The sequence below is a fragment of the Cebidichthys violaceus genome, unplaced genomic scaffold, assembly GCF_023349555.1.
Source record: "Cebidichthys violaceus isolate CVI_PGR_0920_01 unplaced genomic scaffold, fCebVio1.0.p SCAF_29, whole genome shotgun sequence".
In the NCBI taxonomy this organism is placed as follows: Eukaryota; Metazoa; Chordata; class Actinopteri; order Perciformes; family Stichaeidae; genus Cebidichthys; species Cebidichthys violaceus.
In genome coordinates, this window is record NW_027176472.1 from 3,825,543 (window position 1) to 3,844,563 (window position 19,021).

At 42.8% G+C, this 19,021-nt stretch overlaps 1 protein-coding gene across 3 annotated transcripts in view; it reads left to right on the forward strand.

Moving 5' to 3' along the window:
- The window catches only part of grm7 (glutamate metabotropic receptor 7), a 222,171-nt gene extending 219,741 nt beyond the window's left edge, over nucleotides 1-2,430 (forward strand). For all 3 annotated transcript variants that reach the window (XM_068722229.1, XM_068722225.1, XM_068722228.1), the window contains one exon: nucleotides 1,951-2,430. Coding sequence is in view for 2 of the 3 variants with exons in the window: in XM_068722225.1 (XP_068578326.1) it covers nucleotides 1,951-2,000 (50 nt within the window). In the remaining variant the exon portion in view is untranslated. The remainder of the gene's footprint in view (nucleotides 1-1,950) is intronic.
- The last annotated feature ends 16,591 nt before the right edge of the window (nucleotides 2,431-19,021 follow it).

Genomic DNA, 19,021 nt, shown 5'->3' on the forward strand with positions numbered 1-19,021 from the left:
ATTGGACCCCTCCAATGGGTCACCGGATATATCTGAGGGGGTGTGAGATGATTAATGGGAGAGAAGAAGAAGAAGAAGAAGAAGAAGAAGAAGAAGAAGAAGAAGAAGAAGAAGAAGAAAAGATCTGATACACACATGTGTGTAAATGTAAAATAAAATCTCCCTCAAGAGAAAAGACATGTTTTACTGCAAATCCACTCAAATCCAAAAACCCGAGGCCGCTCGTTGCATAAATGACTGTCAAAAAAATGACACTTCATTTCTGCCGATCCAACAAGTTGAGCCGGTTGTCAAGTGTGACGCACACACACAGTCCTGATTGGACCGTCGGGTCCGACTCTTAACGACTCCTCTCTGCGTGAAGAAGACACATTGTGACAAAGTCAGAGAGGTTTCGGTGACACTTTCAGGCCTTAATATGCATATTATGCCATTTTCTCTTTTTATCTCCCCGCCGTGATTGATGATGGGCTTTTGGCTCGAAGCCATTTGTCACTGGATGAACACCGAGGGCCAAGTGGTGGCCAGCAGCGGGGGGGGAGGGAGGTCCAGCTGCAAGGGGAGATAGGGAGGCCGGTCATAACTGAAGAGAACACATGGCGCCCGTTCTTCCTGCTCATTTAACATCTGAGGGTCTTATTTTTATATCGCCACAACGAACCAGCAGGAGCCTCGACGTTGAAACGTGTGTGTATATATGTAGCCTACTGTAAGCTATGTGTCCTAAATCTAACCAAGAAGTTCTGTTGCCTCAGCCAAACTGCGACTGAAAACTGACAATAAAACGTCAACTAAGTGTAAAAATCAACTTCTCGCAGGACTCTAACACCTGTCTGCTAGTTGGACCCATCGTCATCCCTACACATAATTATATCATCATCATATATACTAATACTACTACGACTACTAAATCTTTACATCTACTTAAATCGTAAAGCCTTTCAACAAGTTGGGACCAGGCGGCAACCTCCAGTTCTGACTATTGAAGTTGATGCTTCATGTTATTAAAGCTGCATTCTCTCTAGTGTCCACCAGGGGGCGACTCCTCTGGTTGTATAGAAGTCTAGTCTAAAATGACTCTACTTCTCTCTTGATTTATTCCCTCAGTAAACATGAGTTTATGGTCTCAATCTCTAGTTTACAGTCTTCTTCAATACAGCATGATGTTCATTTAGTACATTATGCTCCATTTAGAGTCAAACAGACCAGAAAGCAGGGGATGATTTAGGGGCGGGGCTACACAGTGATTGGCAGGTCTCTAACAGAGTGTTGTCCGTGTTTTCGTCTTAGAACTTTAACCCTTTCACAGGCTGTCAGCTCATGAAAGTTATTTGTAACATTTTGGTCCCCAAAAAATTCACGGTTTTACCCTCTGATTGCAAAAAAAACAAGATGGCCGAAAATCCAAATGCCGAACGGTAACGACGTCATCGTCTCAAATACAGTCTGTGGCTGGGAGGCGCGATGTGTTTGGCTGAGAGTGTATTCATTGACCACCGCGCCCTCTGGCTCATTCTCCGGTTGCTCCGTGCTGGTCGTTGCTTTCGCGCTATTAAAATACGTCCCTCACCCAAAGAGAAGTTCACCATAATGTTATGCTCTTGTTCTGCAGAAGCTTTTGGATTTTCTTCGTTTGTTTGTTTTCATCTTGGGCTGCAGATGCAATTCTTTGCTTTTGAGTTATGACCTCTCAACACTGACAAATTACCCCCCCTCGCTATATAAAACTAGAAGCTGATTCTTCTTTTTCTGATCTCAAACGCACCAAAACTGCTCTACCCTCCCTGCTTTGAGAGTTCATAACTCAAGCCTTCCTTTAAACTCATTCACATCTGTGTATACCTTTTCATTTCTCCTCGATCACAACGTTAACCTCTGGATAAATAAAAACACAACACAGCCACAGGAACTAAAGCTCCTTTCCTGCTTTTGTCCGTTGTCTTTTTTCAGGTCCGGCAGCAAAGAAGAAGTTCGTGAGCTACAACGACCTGGTGATCTAACGGCACCAGAGCGAGAGACTGAAAACAGAGCGATAGCTGGAGATGTCTGGTCTCCGGCCCTGCTGGCTAAAAAAAAAAATAAAACAGGAAAAGGCAGGAGGAAAAAAAAAAAGAGAGAGAGCAGAGAAGTATGTTTTTTTGTTGTTGTTGTTTAGTTCTTCTGGTCACATGTGCTTCATCGCCCACCAACAGACTTACGGATGCTTGAAGCAAAGCCTTGAGGGACTTTTCCTCCGGACTTAAGACTTTCCCCTCTGTCAAAGAGACGCGAGGAAGCACAGAGAGCGAAGACGCGCGGGAGGAAAAAGAGACGTGAGGAATGTTCGGAAAGTAAAAAAAAAAAGATATATATATATATATATATATATGAATCCTTCTGTTTGCAAGGTGATGATGGTACTGAGAACAAACATGGCGGACATCTTTGCAACCCTCCGTGTTGATGCTCTCTCTGCCCTTGATGTCAAACGAAGCCGCGGCGGTCCGACCGGACTTTTCTACGAAGCCCCGCCTCCTCTCGTCTTTTTAATGTATTTCCAAACTGCAAGTTTTCAAACCTTCCCGTCCTCCCCAGTGTGTGGTTCTTTACGGCTTACGTGTTACTTTGGTTGTCGGTTTTTAAGTTTCTTTTTTTCAAAGGCGACGATGGTTATGACGTTGGTGAGGAATCTATTTTTGCTCTTCGCTTCTTGGATGCACAATGTTTTTATTTTGTTAAAGCCATATTCTTCGCTTTTGAGATTTTTGAGGGCTCTTGCTGACGCTGCCACTTGGAATCTGATTGTTGCCACTAAAAAAAAAAAAACGTCCTCAAAGGCCCTGAAAACTGTTTTTTTCTCAATCAGCTTCTTGCTGTGAGTGACAACACAAACTCCCTGTTTTCAGTCACTAATGTAAGTACAGGGGGTTTCAAAGTCTGACACTGCCTTTATTTGTCAATTTAGTCAAATAGTCTAAAAGTATGCTGAATTATCTATCAGTGAACCCATTAATGTACAGACAACCATCATTGGGCTCCTGTGATAGTGAAGAAAACGTTGAAATGTGAAGATTCTCAGGCAAGTTCTGCAATTAATGGAAGCGTCTCTTTTTCTATGATTTCTAAGTGGATTTATGGACACTTCTCTCGCGACGCACATCAGAGATAACGATATCCCCCGGACGACAGCACGAGTCTAATTATAAGCGTATCATGTCGTCGTGTTCAGGTTTGACCGAAACCTGAAGTCACGACTCCGAGAAGGAGCGCGCGATTGTTGACGCAGATTGTAGCAGTTGGGCGAACGTATACGGGGGAAACTCAAAAATCGGGAATTTGTGGCTTAATAGGTGTTAGTTATATATGTTGCCTTCCGTCATCTGCAACCGCTTTTTGTACAATTGCGTCTATGTTCTTGTTTTTTTTTTTTTTTTACCTGAATTTATTATTGTTTTTTTGGACGCATCGATCTGTGTGTGCGGCGCCTAAATCAACTTGTATCTTAAAAGTCTCCTCCATTGATCCGCGCGTCTCCTGCTGCCAACCCCATCCGCCGACCAACCGCAAAAACACACTTCCTGTTGTTGCAACACCTGCATGGCACCGTTCCCGTCTCGACCCTCACATGTCTTTACCTCACTCTTTCCCTCTTCCTCGGGGGGGAGGACGCCTCCCTCACAGTTTAAAAAAAAACACCCCTCTGTTCTAAAGAAACACTAAGATTTGACTATCTGAGACAAGCAATGTGGACATGAGACAAAACCTGTAGTGTTCTCTTAATTACCTGAACAGGAACGAGATCTGAAGGCACCCCGTGAACTTTTCGTGTTTGTCCAAAATGGCGGGTGAAAACTTGAGAGATTTGCTTTTCTGCTCGAAATTTTTGTCGTACGCGAGTCCAACAAATCTTCACATCGGTCATCTGACGTGGTAAAAAGATAAAATAAAAAATCAGATTCTTCAGAAGGACGCGGACACAAAGCCACAAAAACAAAACAAAAAAAAGGCGTGTTCTTTAAAGGCTGTTTTTGTTTGAACTGTTTGACTTGTTCGTGGTCCCCTGATGAAAGCATTCCCATCCCAAAACGTGTGTTCCTTCTCCACGAGCACACACACGATGACCTCTCCAGTGTTTTGTAGGTGTGTGATGATGATGATGATGCTGATGATGCTGATGCTGATGACGATGACGACGACGACCCTTAACTGTGTTGTAGCCGACTTTAAAAAGAACCCGCTTCGGTCCGGACTTCACCGGATTTTTGTGCCGACGATCTGGTGATTTCTTGGACTGCCGATACAACGGAGAAAAAAAAAAAAAAAAAAGGTGTTGATGTCGAAGGTTGTCAATGCATGCCTGATATGTTCGATGTTGAATCCGAAAAAGAAAAAGAAAAAAAAGTTTAAAATAACGAAATCCTCACAACAGTTGATTCCACCTGTCTGCTCTGAATTGTACCGTTTATTTTCATTTTCTTATTTCCTTTCTGTTCGTTTTTTATCCATCGTTACTTTCTCACTCAGCAGAATATGGCTTTGGTTTTGGTTTTCTTATTGTCCTGGAAACTACGGGAAACGGAGAACAAGATGAAAATATATATTTAAAAAAAAAAAAAAATACTTGTTTTAAAAAAAAAAAAAAAAAAAAACGTCAAAAGGAAGCATGTATGTTTTCTACTGTTTGTACTAGTTATATTAATGTTGCCCTTGCTGCTTATGTGCCAATGTTGTGGGAGAGATTTTACATTTGGCCACTCATGCAACTATTCTGTGGTGTTGTCCAAGAATGTATCGACATGAAATAAAAAAAACATTTGGTTATTTTTCTATATATATTCCCCCGAGGAAACGCAGTTTTGGTACTCGTGTCTTACTCACTTGAATTGCCTTTTTGAGAGATATCTGATTTTATTTCACACCTGTGAAACCGGTGCGATCTTCGGCTTCTGTCTCCATTTCGTATTTTTTTTCCTTTATCCTTTGCTCAGATTAAGATTTATCACGGCTACTTTTGTGGAGCAAATAGGCACCGGAGAAACTGTCGAGAATACGAAAGAAACTGCTGCACTGCATGGGTGATGCTCAGAAAAACGAGCCACTCGATCTCAATTCCCTAAGAAGCTTGTTTTTTTTTTCCATTGAATATCATTAATAAAACAAAACGTATAGATCCTGAACGCGCGGCACGGATAACTCGCCTGGCCCCTTTTTGTACTAATTCTAAAAAATCTTTACCCCTCCACATTGAGATAAGTTTGCTGCTGTTGCAGATTAACTGTGAAAGAGGAGGTCTGTTAAAAGAGTGCATCTGTTTCCCCCCCCTCGCACTAAAGCCGTCTGCCAAACATGGTGGTTCAGAGGCATCCAGAGCTGTTTACTCACCTTTAAGCCAAATAAGGATATCCTTTGATTTTTGTATGTCAGTTAAAAGTCTGACTGGCCTCGGTTTCCTCCATCTTTGTTTTTTACAGTCAGCTGATCGAGTCCTTTCTTCTCTGCTGCCGGTCCGACGCACTTCTTTTGCTCCATTCAATTTATGCAACTTAAAATGCAAAAAAAAAAAAAGTACGACAAAAAGCGATTTTGACACAGTAATGTGAGTAAATGTAAAGTATTTACTTTCACAGTAAACTCAGAGAGAAGGATGCTTTCTTCTCCAACACATTCTCACTCCCGACTCGTCAAATAAACGACAAACTGTGACGCTCTACGCCGCCCTCCAGCGTCAGACTTTAACATGTCAGAGACGGCGTTTCTCCTCGTTACATGCATCGTGTCTTTTCACTGTCTTTTCCCCCCATTGTTCACAGGAAACAGTTCCAGCTCGTAACGTTCAGTCAACTTTCCAAAACAAAACGTCATGCAAGAAAACCACTTGGTTTGTTGGACTAAAAAAACCTGGGTTTGGGTTGAAATGGGTAAGTTTGTGACAGATGTTACGCGACAAAACTATACGTCAACATTGACTTTCACACGGGACATGGACAGCGGTCTCCTGTGTTCTTTTGATACACCGAACCTCTCCTCCAACCCACCTTTGGATTCAAGATGTTCTCATTAATTAAACATCATTTGCACTGAGCGTCTAATACTGACTTCACTTACTTAGGCGCTAGTTGACAGTACAGACTCTGAAGGGTAGCCTCGCTATCAAACACCGAGTAGCACTGACCACGCTGTGGTTCTTCACTGTCAGCAGAAGAGTGAATGAACAGAATAATGTTTAATAATAATAGATATATTTATATTTTCAGATATTTGGACTAATTACTGCCAAAGTTTGTCTTTCTACCCAAATTTTCCCTTTGCGGTATTTTTGGTTCCAAGTTGAGAAACTTCTATTTTCTATTATTGTTCTAGCAAAAGGAAAGACTGCATTTTCCACTGCAGTGTCTACTGAAGAGCTTTGTCAGCATGTTTTCCTGCTGCTGGGATATCGGAGTCCTAATACGACCACTGGCATCTCATCCTCCCTCCCAGTTACACTAATTGGTTTTTGCAGCGACTAATCTAATTGGACACTGAAGGTTAGTTATGTGAATCCACACAGAGCCGGCCCTCCCCAACACAGCTCTTATCACACAGAGAGAGACAGGGAGACGGAGGAAGACCATTATTTTATAGAGAGGGTGAGTGGGTGAGGGAGGAACAGTGAGAGTAACTGTACAGCGATGGGGAGAGTTTGTTTAAGGCAGTTTTCAAGAAAACAGCTGGTTTTATGACGCTGTAAAGTCTTTTAATCTGCTCAATGAACATTTATCCTCTGCGTTTGACTCAGACATAAACACTACTTTGTTGTTGTTTGTGCATTCTCCCATAGATTGTTGTTTTATAATTACACAAGGGATGTTTCAACAATTAACATCTTGTGTGGAAAAGTGTTTTTAGCGAGCTGGCTCATCTCGTTAGAGTTGTGTGTCTCTTTGTGGTTGTTTTCTGTCCTTTAGTCATCATTCTGTGGCTCCCTGTAGTCGTTTTGTGAGTTCTTGCAGTAATTTTGTGTCTCTTTGTGGTCATTGTGTGTCTCTTTGTGGTTGATTAGTGTCTCTTTGTAGTCATTGTGTGTCTCTTTGTGGCCATTGTGTGTCTCTTTGTAGTTGATTAGTGTGTCTTTATGGTCATTGTGTGTCTCTTTGTGGTTGATTAGTGTCTCTTTGTGATCACTTTGTGTCTTTGTAGTTGATTAGTGTGTCTTGGTGGTCACTTTGTGTCTTTGTAGTTGATTAGTGTGTCTTTGTGGTCATTGTGTGTCTCTTTGTAGTTGATTAGTGTGTCTTTCTGGTCATTGTGTGTCTCTTTGTGGTTGATTAGTGTGTCTTTGTGGTTGATTAGTGTCTCTTTGTGGTCACTTTGTGTCTTTGTAGTTGATTAGTGTGTCTTTGTGGTCACTGTGTGTCTCTTTGTAGTTGATTAGTGTGTCTTGGTGGTCACTTTGTGTCTTTGTAATTGATTAGTGTGTCTCTTTGTAGTTGATTAGTGTGTCTTGGTGGTCACTTTGTGTCTTTGTAGTTGATTAGTGTGTCTTTGTGGTCACTGTGTGTGTCTTTGTAGTTGATTAGTGTGTCTTGGTGGTCACTTTGTGTCTTTGTAGTTGATTAGTGTGTCTTTGATTAGTCAGCTCCATGATCCGTGTCTCTGCTGCAGCTCACCGTGTTGGTGAGCCGTCGAATCAGCAGCCAACCGACCAAAACTAACTTCCTGCATGCAGCCGTCCCTTTGACCTCACGAGGTATCGTCACCTCACAAGTGAAGCTAAGATTTGGGGAAACTTTGAGGGGTGGAAAAAGACCTTTTTTTTTTTTACAGCAGCAGAAATGTTGTTCTTCTTCTCTCCTGTCTTGTTAACCGGCATGAAGCCTCCTCCGCTCTCAGGAGCCACTGCCAGAATCCAAAGAGATATATTCTCTGGATGGTTGTTAAAGAGTTGTTGATCAATACCAATGACTCACTGATTACTTTGCCAAGTGCTGGCTGGCTTTTTACAAACTCAGAAAAGTGCGAGAGTGAAAAACGTGTGACAGCATATTTGGCAGACAAGAAGAGAGACGGAATAAGATAAAAATAAGAGAATAAAACCTGTGTTGTTGCTGTTATTGACCCACAGGACCCACCATCCTGTCTCTGTCTCTTTAGTGCCATGTGTGGTCGGTGAATGATGGAGGCGTTCACAGACATCTGACTATCTATCTGTCCTCCTGCCTCAGTCTGAACACTCTTGATCTGTCAGAGACTGATTCGATTGCATCTCAGGGTTAGAAACGGGAGGAGGAGGAGGAAGAGGAGGGCTCCTCGCTCCATTACCTTGACGTTTTGCTTATGTGGCAAATTGCTGCGCTCTGGTTCTTCCTGTTGCTTTCACTTCTCTCTCTCTCTCTCTGTCTCTCTCTCTCTCTCTCACTTTCTTTCTCTCAGAATTCACTTACAGCCACGAAAAACTTGATTTAGGGTCGTGTTTCTTTTAAATCTTTGGGTAAATCCAAATCCACTTACTTGATCGATCCACAGGTAAATGCCGGAAATTGTTTTCCGTCCAGAGGAGGATACATGTGAGCCGCCTTCACCAAAGTCTTTTATCAGACCAGCTCACCCCGGAGCGACGTCTGTGTGAGACGCACCCGGCTTTTAACTAACTCCAATGAAAACCCAACCAGGTCAAGCAAACATGGACTCTCACCCAGGAGACCACTGTTTGTGTCTCGTGTGGAACCAAGTCAGCGTTGATTAATTTTACCGTATTTTTGTTTTTCTTAATGTACGTACTTGAAGTTACTACAAGAGCTTTCATTTCAGAAGAAGTGGTAGAGTTTCAAAGCATCTGATTTCACCAGAATCCGACCCGGTGGCCCCGATGACGGGCATTAATAACTCTATAGAAACAGACCATCTTCTCTCTGATGGTCTCGTTTACTGATGGAGGTCTCATAGAGGATCAGGATTAAACTGAGACTGGTTCAGAACCAGCTAGTGCTACATACGTAAGTCACTTAACAAATGTACTTATGTTACCTAACAAATAATATTTATTTTAACCCAAAACATCTCTTTTCTTTACCAAGTTGCCTACTTTTGTTGCCTAACCCTAACCAAGTAAACCAAAAAAAAAAAACTACGTTGTAAGTTTATTTTGCAAAAAACACTGTATGCACATAACGAGCGAAAACTGTACATTTCCTGTGAAGACAAAAGTTTATTTTGAAAAGATGCGATGCATGAAACTGACTCGCCGTTCCTGACACATTTACGTAACAAGCATTCTTATTTTAACCCAAACCACAATCTTTTCCTCACCAACTTAAAGCCTCAAAACAAAGTAAACATTGGAAGTTTATTTTGAAAAGACGTTATGCATGTAATGAGAGGAAACTGACACGCCGTCTCTGCCACGTCTAAAACCGACAAATTTGTCTTTTTGTTCTGGTTATTCTGTTCTGAAAACAACATCCAGCGCACAGACACGTTAAGGGGAAGAAGCTTTCCTTGTGAGTCTTGTGTATATTTTCTGAATAGTGTCTGGACCAAGTAGTCGAGGTGAAATGCTGCCCCCTATTGGTTCGGAGCAGGTGGCCAGATCGTACACATTTGCGCCTTTAATATATATATATATCATAATGAAATTAAACTGGTTTAAAACCCAGCGTCTAAACCAGAAAATAAAGACAGAAAATGAAGTTGAAGAAGAAATATAAGAGCAATTAACAGTAACTCGTGACAGTTCAAAAGTTGCACATAAAAATATCGTATTGAACTCAAAATCCGTGATTTTCCAAACTTTTTCCATTTTTTTTCCTTCTAACTTTCCTCCGTCAGCTTCTCCTGCTGCTGGATTATATCCCCTTTTCTGACAGGAAAAAAAAAGAAAGAAACCCGATAATGACAAATATTTCAATATTTGAACGTCTAATTTGAGATAAGCTCATCCTTGTGGCAAGGCAATTAAAAAAGCGTGAATGGAAATGAACGGTTTATCTCGACGAGGCATCGAGGGCGGCCGAAAAGCGACGGAGCCGCGGGAACATCATCGCCGCAGGAGGAACAAAAGTCAGGGATTTGACATGGCGACAATAAAAGCTGCGTATATATGGGATGGAAGTTATTGCTCTATAGTGGGTTATTTGGCTCCCCGTTATCGGCGCCTTTACACTTGATGAGGTCCTCTCTGCTATCTGCCGAGATAGCAGGTGTCAATGGAAACCAATTTGAGGCGTCCAGAGCAAAGCAAGTTATTAACCCTCCTGCCAAAGAACTGTATCTTCCTCTCTCTCTCTCTCGCTCTCTCTCTCTCTCTGGGAAGAGCGAGGACTGAGCCGCTCAAACTGCAGTTTAAGGATTCCTTTTGACATTTTGCCTTTTTTTGAAATGCTCGAGTAAAAGACCGAGAGAAACTGAAAGCTCTCCCAGAGACTTGTGTCCTTTAGACATCGTTGCCGAGTCTATAGAGCAGTATTCCATTAAAGTTCAACGAGGTCTAGTTAGATTTCATCATGCAAAGGTCTGAAACATCACAATAATGTAGAACTTGTGCTATGATTTAGTAAATATATTGAGGTAACTGACTGTCGAATCAAATAAAGAAACCTCAATTCATTAATATCTCAACATTTATTGACATTTCAGAGTCTGTCCATTCTTGGTTTTTGGAGAACGCCATGTGAGGTAGGTAACAAATGACCTCTGTTCGTCCCCTGTGTGGGACGAGAAGTCAACGTTGATGTTTTTGTCGCACAACTTGTGTACTTTAGTAACGCCGCTTACGTAGTTATTAGTTTCCTGTGAAGACGGAAGTTTATTTGATCGCTTCAACGAGCAGAAATTGACACGTGTTGTTGGACCCGAGCAGGAAAACCCACGACAAACGAGGAGCGACTCATCGCAACGTATCTGAGAACCGTCGCTTGAGGATATGTTGCCCAAAACTTCAAATTCAAAAATCCGGAATGATATCTGAAATCTGCTGAACCTTTTTTTTGTACTCAAATAAAAAGCTTCATACAAATAAACTGAGAAGACTATATGTACAACATTCACACACTTCCTGTTTCATGTATTTCATATGTCTCTGGACTTACTGAAGGTTTTTCTGGGTTCCTGCAAATATATTCAGGATCAGGGCCAAAAAAAACCTGATGTGGATCTTCCCTAGAATTATTTTTTCTTTCTTAATTTCCTGTCAAAAGCAAGTGGAGCATCTGCCAGGAGATTTTTCTTTCCGTTGACCTTATTGCACCTTCAATGACTTACTGTGCCGGTGTTTAGTCTGCATATGAAAATGTCAGACCACCTGCTGTTCGTGCGCCATATTGTCTCGATACAACACCATCAGCGAGAGGGGAAGACACCCGGGGACAAATCACGGCGCTAATCGGACTAATTATCTGCTGTTCGCTCTTTTACGGACAACAAAAAGCATTATTCAGCATTATTAGTCCAAACTGTTTCTGTAAACTTGTTTATCATAAAAAGTGACAAACTGACAGAAACGGGACAGAAAAAAAAGGGTTTATTTATTGTCTCATTACGAGAGGACAGTTACTGTGAGGATGCTCCATCCGACTACTTAATGACGTGACTAGGACACTGAAATTGGTCCTAAAGCCCATTATTATCGAAAACGTTTGTTTATTTAACTGTGTACACTGAAGAGCTGTTAAAGTGAAATATCAGCCGAAATGAAAAGTCTTCCTTTACGAGTCACGCAAAGTCATTCGCGATGATGATACGGTTTGAATTGTACGTTATCTGTTAAACTGAGCAATATGTTAATGGAGTCTGGAAAGTAGTACGGCCGCCAGTCGCTGAACTCCAACTCCAGAGTGGGGTTCTTTTTGCAGCAGAGGGCTTTTTGTCTTTGGGATAATGGGCCTTCGGACTACTGGCTTTCGGGTCCAATCGGACACTTTTTTAAACTATTGGGGTTTTGGAATAATAAGCCACAGATCAGGAACATCTACCGCCATAAAACCCCGTTTGATTGTTTCAGCTTTGCTTTCAGATCACAAACAAACTGCACCAGAGTTCGATCAGAGGATGACCGGGACTCTGCAGTGTTCGTCCGCACCAGAGTTCTATTGACGGCCGTCACTCTTAAACCCAAACCAACCAAAACCAAACAGGTAAGAGGTGAAAGCAACCTGACACGGTGTGGACACAACCTGACGTAGCAAAATTTCAAAATTTGTTTCCACGGCACGCTTTTCTCCGAGTGTACATCTGCTGTATTTCAAGTCTAATAGCAGTATTACAGTTGGGCTTTACTGCGACGTTTTTGACCACAGCATGAACATTGGATTCTTCCTCACACTTGGACTCTGAAAACAACCAGGATCAGTCTCTAATGTGTCTCCACTTTCAACGTCGTTTGTGTTCGCCTGCTGAAAAGTGTTCCAAATGGCTGTTATAGGAAATGATTGGTTTCTATCTGTCACCGTGGTTAAGCCGTGGTAAGTTATAGGTACAAAACAACACTTTAGAGTTCAGTGGAGACATTTAAACCAAACAGATGTCTTCGGTGTCACAGTCTGACGTTGTTGTTGATCCATCCATTTACCCAGCCCTCCTTCCCACGATTTTAAGGCTCGATAACAGCGTGAAGTCATAAGTCAGAGCTCCCATGCTGCTGGATCGCTTCTTCAGTTTAACACAAACAAGTGTTTTGAGGATGTTTCTCTTTTTTTAAATGACTTATGCTGTCCTTTTTTCTCCTGAAAGTAGCAGCAACAGGAAGACATAAACATCGTAAACACGAGTTTATGGTCTCAATCTCCAGCTTCAAGTCTTCTCCAATACAGCGTGATGTTCCCTTCGTAAATTATAAAGCAGGGGATGCTTTAGGGGCGGGGCTACTGTGATTGACAGGTTTCTACCAGAGCCGTAAACGGCGTCTCTACGTCACTCCTCCTCGGTCCAAATATGGTCACTTCCTGTTCACTGGTTGCAAGAAACCAAGATGGCGACGTCCAAAATGCTGAACTCAAGGCTTCAAAACCACAGTCCCTAAAAAGTCTCTCTCTAGAGCCAGTGTTCAGTTTGTCCATTCTGGGCAACTGTAGAAACATGGCGGCGCAACATGGCGGACTGCTCTCTATGTTGACATGAAGGGATCATTTTACGCTAACGAAAACACAATGATTTTTAATTTCAGGTGATTATACACTGATAAAAAAGAGCCCCGAAATTCTTCACACTGGCCCTTTAAATGAAAAGATGTCCTCTGAAAAATAGCAACATGACAATAATGTTAATGCTGCAATAAATGACTTGTTAAAGGAATGAATGAATTTAAATGTTAGTTGCCATTTTCGACTCTTTTCTTGCAGTGAAACGTTCACAAGCACGCCAGAGTTTATTTAAAGCCAAAACAAACCAATCAATCTTGTGACTTTAAATGTGGGAGCCTGAAGCCGCGGTGATCCTCTAATCAGCCTCGGCAATCAATCGGCGCTGTCGCTTTCAGTGGCTCACAACATCCCCGGAAACCTTGAAAACCCCCGAAACAAAAAAACCCTCGTCGCGTTAAAGCACCAGGCGGCCCCATTTCACTCCACACACTCTTTGCTCTCAAACATTGATTTTGACAGATTTTCTCACTGCGTGCAATATCAAGCAAACCAGCGCTGCACATTCCCTGCGAAAGCCTTTAAATCTTACAGCATCAGCCGACCCCATTTCATCCCCAACACCCCCATTTTTTTTGTTGTTGTTGTTATTAACATGAATATCGACAGATTCTCCCAGCGAGGTGCATCCAGCTCGCCGGCGGCCGCGGACCCCTCATCCATTCTCCTATCCTCCCAGTGCACACATCATCTGTTTTGGGCTCCTGGGCCATATATCACTGTGGCGGGGCAGAGAAAAGCTCTTTAAGTTGCATAAACACAATGTCGCCGGGGCACCCACCGGCTGCCGGTGATGGATGGGGACCGCACGCAGGAAAGAGAGGGTGGGATTCTTCCAGAAGACCAATTGACTGTCACTACTTTTCACTTTTCACCGGAGAGGCCGCTCTGATCACAGCTGATGGAGGGAAGTGAAGAGAAGTGGCCATTAGGCTTACAGCTGAATGTGACGCTAACAAATGGGTCTCATGAATACACTGAATATAAGAAGTGAACAAAGTCACCGCCATGTCACCCATTGGTTTGTGGACTAAAGTTTTTGAAGCCTCAAGTTCAGCATTTTTGTGTGACTAGCGACTCATGTGACTCGTGGGACTCACGATACTAACGACTCACGTGACTAGCCACTGCCCAACAACTCACATGACTAGCGACTCATGTAACTCTAGGGACTAGCGATGCTAACGACTCATTTGAGTAGTGACTGTCTAAAGACTTGCATGATTAGCGACTCACGGCACTAACGATACTAAAGACTCATGTGACTGGCAATTACCTAAAGACTTGTGTGACTAGCGATTCATGTGACTCGTGGGACTCACGATACTAACGACTCACATAACTACCCACTGCCCAACAACTCACATGACTAGCGACTCATGTAACTCAAGGGACTTGCGATGCTAACGACTCATTTGAGTAGTGACTGCCTAAAGACTCGCATGACTAGCGACTCACGGCACTAACGATACTAAAGACTCACGTGACTGGCAACTGCCTAAAGACTTGTGTGACTAGCGACTCATGTAACTCTAGGGACTAGCAATGCTAATGACTCATTTGAGTAGTGACTGCCTAAAGACTCGCAACTCACGATACTAAAGACTCACATGACTGGCAACTGCCTTACGACTCACGTGACTTGAGACTCTCGTGACTTACGGACTAATGATACGAGCGACTCATGACACTGACTTTTAGCTTCAGATGGGACACGAACAGTGGCTTCCTGGGTGAAAGTCCTGTGTTTGTTTGACCCATCTATTTCACTTTTACACTTCCGTAATCACTCTGAGGGTCTAAAGAATAATGGGTTTACACTGGAATTAGTTTAAAGTGCGTTGCGTCACATAAAAAAACGTCTTCCTTCATATCATTAAACTGAAAGCAGTGAAACCACTTCTCCTCGCACAGCATGTAAAGTAAAGCAAAGCCTCAAAAGGACCCGTCGGCTCGATGAAGCGGTGTTTCATATTCCACGGGTTTTGGGCTCCCAACAGAGCCACAGATTTAATGGCAGCACCAGAAGACAATGTTTTCAGAGTCAAGCACCCATTCGGTGCAGACACTCATGTAAACATTCACAGGTCAGTGAGCATGTCGCTCTCTTTTTTTTTCATGTTTTCTCTCTCTTCTTCAATACCAATCCACTTCCACCATCTAAAGGAGCTGCGGTTACCATGAGAACACAAGCCCCGGCTGCTTTTGTAACATATGAGATATTCCGGCAGAAGGTCGTATGTGAGTGTGAGATCGCTTTATTACGCAGTTACTGTGTGTGTGTGTGTGTGTGTGTGTGTGTGTGTGTGTGTGTGTGTGTGTGTGTGTGTGTGTGGACACAGTGCGTGTGAGTTACGGACGCACACAGTGGAGGTAAATATACCGAATATGCTGAGATGATTTCATGCAGACGAGGATGTTTCAGTGAAGGTTCCTTTTGATTTCTCACCAAGGTCCCGCGGCTCTGAAACCAAATCGCAGCATAAATATGACAAATTCGCTTAAACTTTAAACCGAAATGTAAGTTGTGTTTTTTGCTAAGAAATCAGCATGCGATTGTTTTCAGGTTGATTTTCTTACTTAAAGGTATCATTTGAGTCGTGTACTTCCATTCAATGGCGTCATATCCTCTTTGTGCAGCGTCAGCGCTGTGCTCGTTTGCAAGACCCCGTCATAAATCAACATTTTATCCAGTTTTAAGACACATTTTCATAACACACTTTTCACTAACAAAGACCACGCCATACAACAAAAATAGGTTTCGAGAGGTTTATTGTGAGAGGGGTGAAGGGGTCGAGGTAGAGGTAGAGGGATGAAGGGATGTGGGGTAGGGGTCGAGGTAGAGGGATGAAGAGGTTGGGGTAGAGGGATGAAGGGATGTGGGGTAGGAGTCGAGGTAGAGGGACGAAGGGATGTGGGGTAGGGGTTGAGGTAGAGGGGTGAAGGGGTCGAGGTAGAGGGGTGAAGGGGTCGAGGTAGAGGGATGAAGGGATGTGGGGTAGGGGATGTAGGAATGAAAGGGTGTAGGGCAGAAGAAGGGAGGTGCTTAAGTACTTGTGCCGGGGAAATGGGCTGTATCCGGGGCGTGGTCCCCTTTCCTGAACCAAGTTTATGAAACTAAATTTTTTTTTTAGGACTCGATGGTTTTTACCTCTTCATTTTAACCGGATGAAAGATTTTAATCGCCGGACTTCTGGATGTGAAGTCATCAGAGAAACGAGCTGAGCCACCGCTAGCTGCAGCTCAGCCACCAGCTCCTCCAGGACACCGAACGGCGTCTGAGAAACACAGATTTGTCACGTGAAACTACTTTATTCTGTGAGTGTTTTTCGTCCTGGTTTTAATCAGTGAGTTTGTTACTGTTTTGACCGAGTACCATTGAGGCAGAAACATCGTTATTGTGCGTTTAAGTCTCTCTGAACGATGTTCTCTGATTATTCACACCGGACAGATGAGTGCAGGTGAACATCTGCCAAAAATGCAATCGTGAAGCGCACCTAAACACCTAAAGACCTAAACACCTAAACACCTAAAGACCTAAACACCTAAAGACCTTCCGTTGTTACCAAAATAATATTGGCTGGATGGAGCCAAAAGCGCCGGTTTGTGCCTTGACTCGTCACTAAATACTACTAACAATATGCACCATGGCTGATCATAGTTCATATCATTTCCTTGTTTATTACCTTTGGAAGGAAACCACACTGTTGAGTGTAATGTTAGAGCAGAAGTGAAGTTTGTGAGCATGTTTACACGAGTGAGGGAATGTGACCGAGGTTCTTTCAGGTCTCTCGCTGTCGGCTGGTTAAACTGGCTTAGAGTCTCTGATGTTCTCCGTCGTACCAGCTCAGCGGGTATTACAGAGAGTATTACTAACTGATTGGTAAATACTCTGAATCCCGGCGTTGGACGTGACGGCGACAGAGTCGGGAGGGAATTAGTGTTCGGAGGAAAAGTCCTCGTATGGCAGAGAGACGTCTTATCTGTCGCAAAACCCCCCCCAAAAAAATAAATGCTGACTGACTTCTGGTGAGTGATTTAATTAATCTAAGTGCATAAATAAATAAATGCTCATAATTCTTATGGATATTCTGCCCTTGCTTTCGTGTTGCTTCTGCTTGACAGATAGTGAACAGGATCAGTCGATGAAGACCCTGGATGAGAGACCCTTTTGAGCCCGATGGACCCGGTACCGTGGGGAAGTTACAGGAAGTCACGATGGAAGACGTTTAAAGAAGATAGGAATGTTCTACCTCGTTGAAAACACGCCGTCCGCGTTCAGAATCTGTTAAAACAAACGTGTATTTGTAAGTATTATAACGATAGAGTCGTACAAATATCAACTTTGTAAACATGAGAGCAAGTTTTGTCCAGAAGATCTGGGGTAATTTCCTCGTCGGTCTACAAAAACACGTTTGGCATCGCTGGAAACTGGAAAGTTTGCGATTTCCGATGCGCCTAAACGCACCATGATTGGAAAAGTGCGGCGTCCGCTAACGTAGAGAAAAAGCAGTGAAACTCCACGTCTCAGAGTCACACCGACATGAATCTCTGTTCTAAGCAAAACACTTCACCAAGGCCAATGGTGCTTTCACTTACAGCTGAATTAAAGACACTTTAAGTTGTTGTTTTTTCCTTTATTGCACCTCCAAACGCTAAGAAGTCTGGATTAAAAGCCAAAAAAAGTTTGTAGCTATCCCAAAGAAAAATGAATGCTCGTCATCGGGAGGGTCGAACAAACTTCTCTACATAAGTAACGCCACCTCCTTACTTATTTTAATAACCCCAAAACTACGATCTTTACATAACTTAGTTGTTTCCTGTGAAGACAGAACTTTATTTTGAAAACCCTGTGTGAAGTGACCAGATGAAAAATTACGAGTTCCTGGAAATTCGTAGGAAAATACACAAAAAAAAAACAAGGAGTAACTTTTCATCAGATATCTTACAAAGCTATTTATGAGAATATGTTGGTACAGTTTAATATGAGCTACAGCCAGCAGCTGGTTAGCTTAGCTTAGCATAAAGATAGTGGGGGGGGGGGGGGGGGGGGGTTATAAGGGAACAAAATACACCAACCAGCGCCTTTAAAGCTCCCTGATTAACATGTTATATCTCGTTTTGTTTGTGCAAAAACTGTAATTTTTGTGCGCCGGACTATTCCTTGAATCATTAATGTGAGGCGAAACACAAGCCCATGGGGATCCTACATATTTATGTATGGTATACAGGTCTACACAAACCATTTATCACTTTTATGAAATGGCATGAAAGTTACTCATGTTGAGGAACCCTCATCTTCACAGTATAATGCTGTAAAAGCAAACCTTTGTCTCTTTACACATGAAACGCAGCAGCTTCCTGTGACACACGTCCTCTGTGAACGTGTGACTTAAAGGGACGTTTTTAGTCCAGAAAAAAAAACCCTCTCATGTTTTTATGCATGCTGAAAAAATAACATTAGCACACAAGGCGGAGCAATGAACCGAGGATCAGAGGCTCTGCACAGTTTGATATGTGTGTGTGTGTGTGTGTGTGTGTGTGTGTGTGTGTGTGTGTGTGTGTGTGTGTGTGTGTGTGTGTGTCCGTACACAGTTGATGCTTTGCTGGCACACAACACACTGACGGCTTTCCTCCGGCGGGATGATGGAGTGTTCCTCGGAGTCCCACACTGAACCAGGAGCTGAGAGAGAGAGAGAGAGAGAGAGAGAGAGAGAGAGAGAGAGAGAGAGAGAGAGAGAGAGAGAGAGAGAGCATACCGATGAGCTTCGTCCTGATTTCCCCTTCACGTCATCCACTCCGCTGCCTCTAAAAAACTTCTGAGCTCACTTCAGAAACATCCTCTTCACTCCTTTCTTCTTCTTCTTCTTCTTCTTCTTCTTCTTCTTCTTTTATTTTTTTTTTCCTGCCAACCTTCCGCTCTGATAGCT